The following is a 3,062-nucleotide window of genomic DNA, read 5'->3' as shown; positions in this document are numbered from 1 at the left end:
GGATATTCTAAATTGTTTTGAACATCTGTTCAGCCAAGGCCTACTTTCATGCCTGACTACAAAGTTTTCAAGGAATCCGCGCAAATTTCTCACGTAACAAATCAGGAGCAGCAACCCGGCAACTTACACGCTCGAAATGTCAAACTGAAATAAATACCTACCTAACTAGCAATAAATAATACATAATGAAACATCAATGATGCCATAATAGCAATAAATACAGATTAAGTCGGTAGCTATGCGATGAAAAGTATGAATAGGAGCCGCTCTCACCACCGGCACGGCTCGTCAGACCCAGATTGCAGCGGGTTTCTCTACTTCCTTCGCTACGGTTCTTCCGTTCCGGAGAGGCGGCCGGGCCGCCGAAGAAAGACAATAGACAAAAACAGACAGCTCTGCTCCGGCCGACACACAATCATTTGACAATGGCAATAAATATTTTTCCCTTTTGCATCGGTTGCCTCAATTTTCCTCCAAGTCGCGAAAACATTGATCATCGCCGTTGTCAACAGGTCGTCGTCGTCGTCGGTGGGTTGCTTGGATCGGTTGTTAGGTTATGTCGCATAACGCCGCCTCCGCGCCGCGCCGCTCGACCTCTCTGCGGTCGCATGTGTTGCTACGATGAGCGTGGGAGGCGGCAAACAAGGTCGATTCGGTTCTCGACTGTTCACCGGTTCGCGCCCCGCGCCGCGTGTTTATCAGACCGAGAAGGCTATTCAGAGTGGTGGAGGTTCAGAATTTAATGATGTATGAAGTCAACTTGGGGTGAGATTTTCTCACGCCTTTAATTGATCCTCGGGGTAGAACCCCGAATACGGCCAATTCGATGCGGTGTGACCGCAACTTTCGATTTCGTCACGGTGTTTAGGAATTACGTAAGGAAGTACCAGGAAGAGCGGGCCACTTACCGTTGAGCACAATTAGGCCTGCTGCTCATTCCCTTCGTCAATCGGCTGCCTTGTCTATATACAACAGTAACGAAGCGCGCAGGGTTGCTTCGATCGGGTTTGTGTTATTTCGCGTGCCGAATGGTCTGCTTCGATCGGTCCCGGGTGAACTGAACTAAAGAGACAGACAGACAAACAACAAAGCGTCCCAAACATGCAAATTGCGCCCGAGCCCGTGAGGGAATGCTAAATTAAAAAGTTCAAACGGTCAAAAGTCGGCTGCTAATGAACCCGCCGAAGAAGACAAGCACGACACTCGGAGAAACAGACGCGGGCATCTTTCCGTTCAGAGCCCCACCGTCTATAGTCACGTGACTCCGAGGTGTTGCAGACCCGTAGGCATACCGAACTGATTAACGCCTCGTTATAGACCTAAATTGATTGTTCTCCGACATTTTCAGAACGACTGCGGTGAAGGTCAATCGTGATTTGCGAAGTTTCGTCCCAGATCCACGTGTAGCAGACAACTCAAGATTTTTCGAGTTATGGATTTATTCGCTACAATAATTATCTTACAAACTACAAAAAGGTTTCTGATGGGTAATTTCTTTATTCCGCTCAAATAAGGAAATGTGATTAGACAGTTTCACTCAGTGCCTGGATTCAGTACGGCCTCTGGTACTGACGGCTGCCGCCGCCTCCGCCTCGTTGTTTGCCGCCCTGGAAGCTGCCGCCGCCGTAGCTGGAAAAGTCGTAGTTGTCGTATCCCCAGCCTCCGCCACCACCGCCGCCGCTGCCGTATCCACCGCCGAATCCTCCTCCGAAACCGCCTTGGTTGTATCCCCCGCCGAATCCTTGTCCGCCGCCCCAGCCTTGTCCGTAGGATCGCATACCGCCGAAGCCGCCTCGACCTCCGCGCATTCCACGCGGTGATCCACGCATACCTCCACGTCCACCACCCATCTGCATTCCGTCCTGTTTGGGTGTAGCCCGCTTCACGTCGACTTCCTTGCCTCCCACGGTCTGCTTGGGCGTCTTCAAGAGCTCCGTCACCACTGCTTCCGAGTCGTACGTAATGAAGCAGAAGCCCTTCCGTTGGTTCTTCATCTTGTCGAAGGGCATCTCCATCTCCACTACGTTGCCGAACTGTTCGAAGAACGTTTTCACTTCCTCGTCACTGGTTTCCGGACTCAAGCCGCCGACAAAGATCTTTCCCTGTCTGGCTTTCGCCTTCTTCGGATCAACCTTCTTGCCGTTGACGGTATGGTCTTCGAATGCCACAACCTTCTCGATCGACTCCGGGTTGCTGTAGATGATGAACGCGAAACCTCTCGAGCGGCCCGTCTGGGGATCGGTCTTGACGTTCACACTTTCGATCTCGCCGTACTGGCCGAAGTGGTTCCGCAGGTCCTGCTCGGTGGTTTCCTTGCTCAGTCCACCGACGAACAGTTTCCTGTCGTCATCCCGGCCAGGGTTTCCGTTACTGTCCATTTGCTGATTTTCCTGGTCCTGTTGCATTTCGGCCATCGTTCTTCACTAGGATTCGAAGTTACCACACTAAACCACTGGTTCCGTTTACTACTCTCCGTCAACTGCGACGACTGCTCGTTGGAAGGCTGTTATATGGGAAACGTAGGTAAAGATCGAGTCGGATGCGTTTTGTTTGGAGGTAGCTAAACAGGCTATATATAGATGGATACGTTAGGAGCCCGAGGTAGATACATACATAGATACGTTGCTTTTGTTTTCTTCTCCGTAACGGTCATCGAGAGAAGCACGTTTGTTTCACGTAGTGGTGTTTCTGATTAGTAGGCGTGGACTTGGTGTTGGTATTTTTCCCCAGCGAATGTGATAATCATCTAGTTGGTACATTCTTTGTCAATATTTGATTCATGTTCAACCCTGTAAAACAGAGAATAGATATGAAATTTTAAATTCATACGAAATACTTTGTACTACATAAACTTTTTCAAATTTCTACTTCAGATGCGTTCCGTTTTCGTCAACATTTGAAAGTTTTACCAATTTGTTTTCCCTCGAATACTCGATACTCATAGCTCAACATTTACCTTGAGGAAATGCAGCATTCACCCTTCATGCCTTCTGTGGATTTCTTCTGAGAATTTCTTCAAGAAATCCTTTGGAAGTTTTTTTTTTTGGGATTCCTACAAGTGT

At 49.1% G+C, this 3,062-nt stretch overlaps 1 protein-coding gene across 1 annotated transcript; it reads right to left on the bottom strand.

Annotated features, from left to right (window-relative positions):
• Positions 1-1,477: 1,477 nt before the first annotated feature.
• LOC109414630 (RNA-binding protein squid-like) lies at positions 1,478-2,512 on the bottom strand. Its single transcript, XM_019688466.3, has one exon. It carries the CDS (start codon positions 2,412-2,414, stop codon positions 1,551-1,553), a length of 864 nt encoding a protein of 287 aa, XP_019544011.1. The 5' UTR covers positions 2,415-2,512; the 3' UTR covers positions 1,478-1,550.
• Between the last annotated feature and the right edge of the window lie 550 nt (positions 2,513-3,062).

This window comes from Aedes albopictus, unplaced genomic scaffold (genome assembly GCF_035046485.1).
Source record: "Aedes albopictus strain Foshan unplaced genomic scaffold, AalbF5 HiC_scaffold_319, whole genome shotgun sequence".
NCBI lineage: Eukaryota > Metazoa > Arthropoda > Insecta > Diptera > Culicidae > Aedes > Aedes albopictus.
This window is presented reverse-complemented; position numbering and strand designations above follow the sequence as displayed.

What these genes read in the sequence shown, in the direction of transcription:
- LOC109414630 (XM_019688466.3), bottom strand. Translation starts at nt 2,414, where the DNA reads ATGGCCGAAATGCAACAGGACCAGGAAAATCAGCAAATGGACAGTAAC.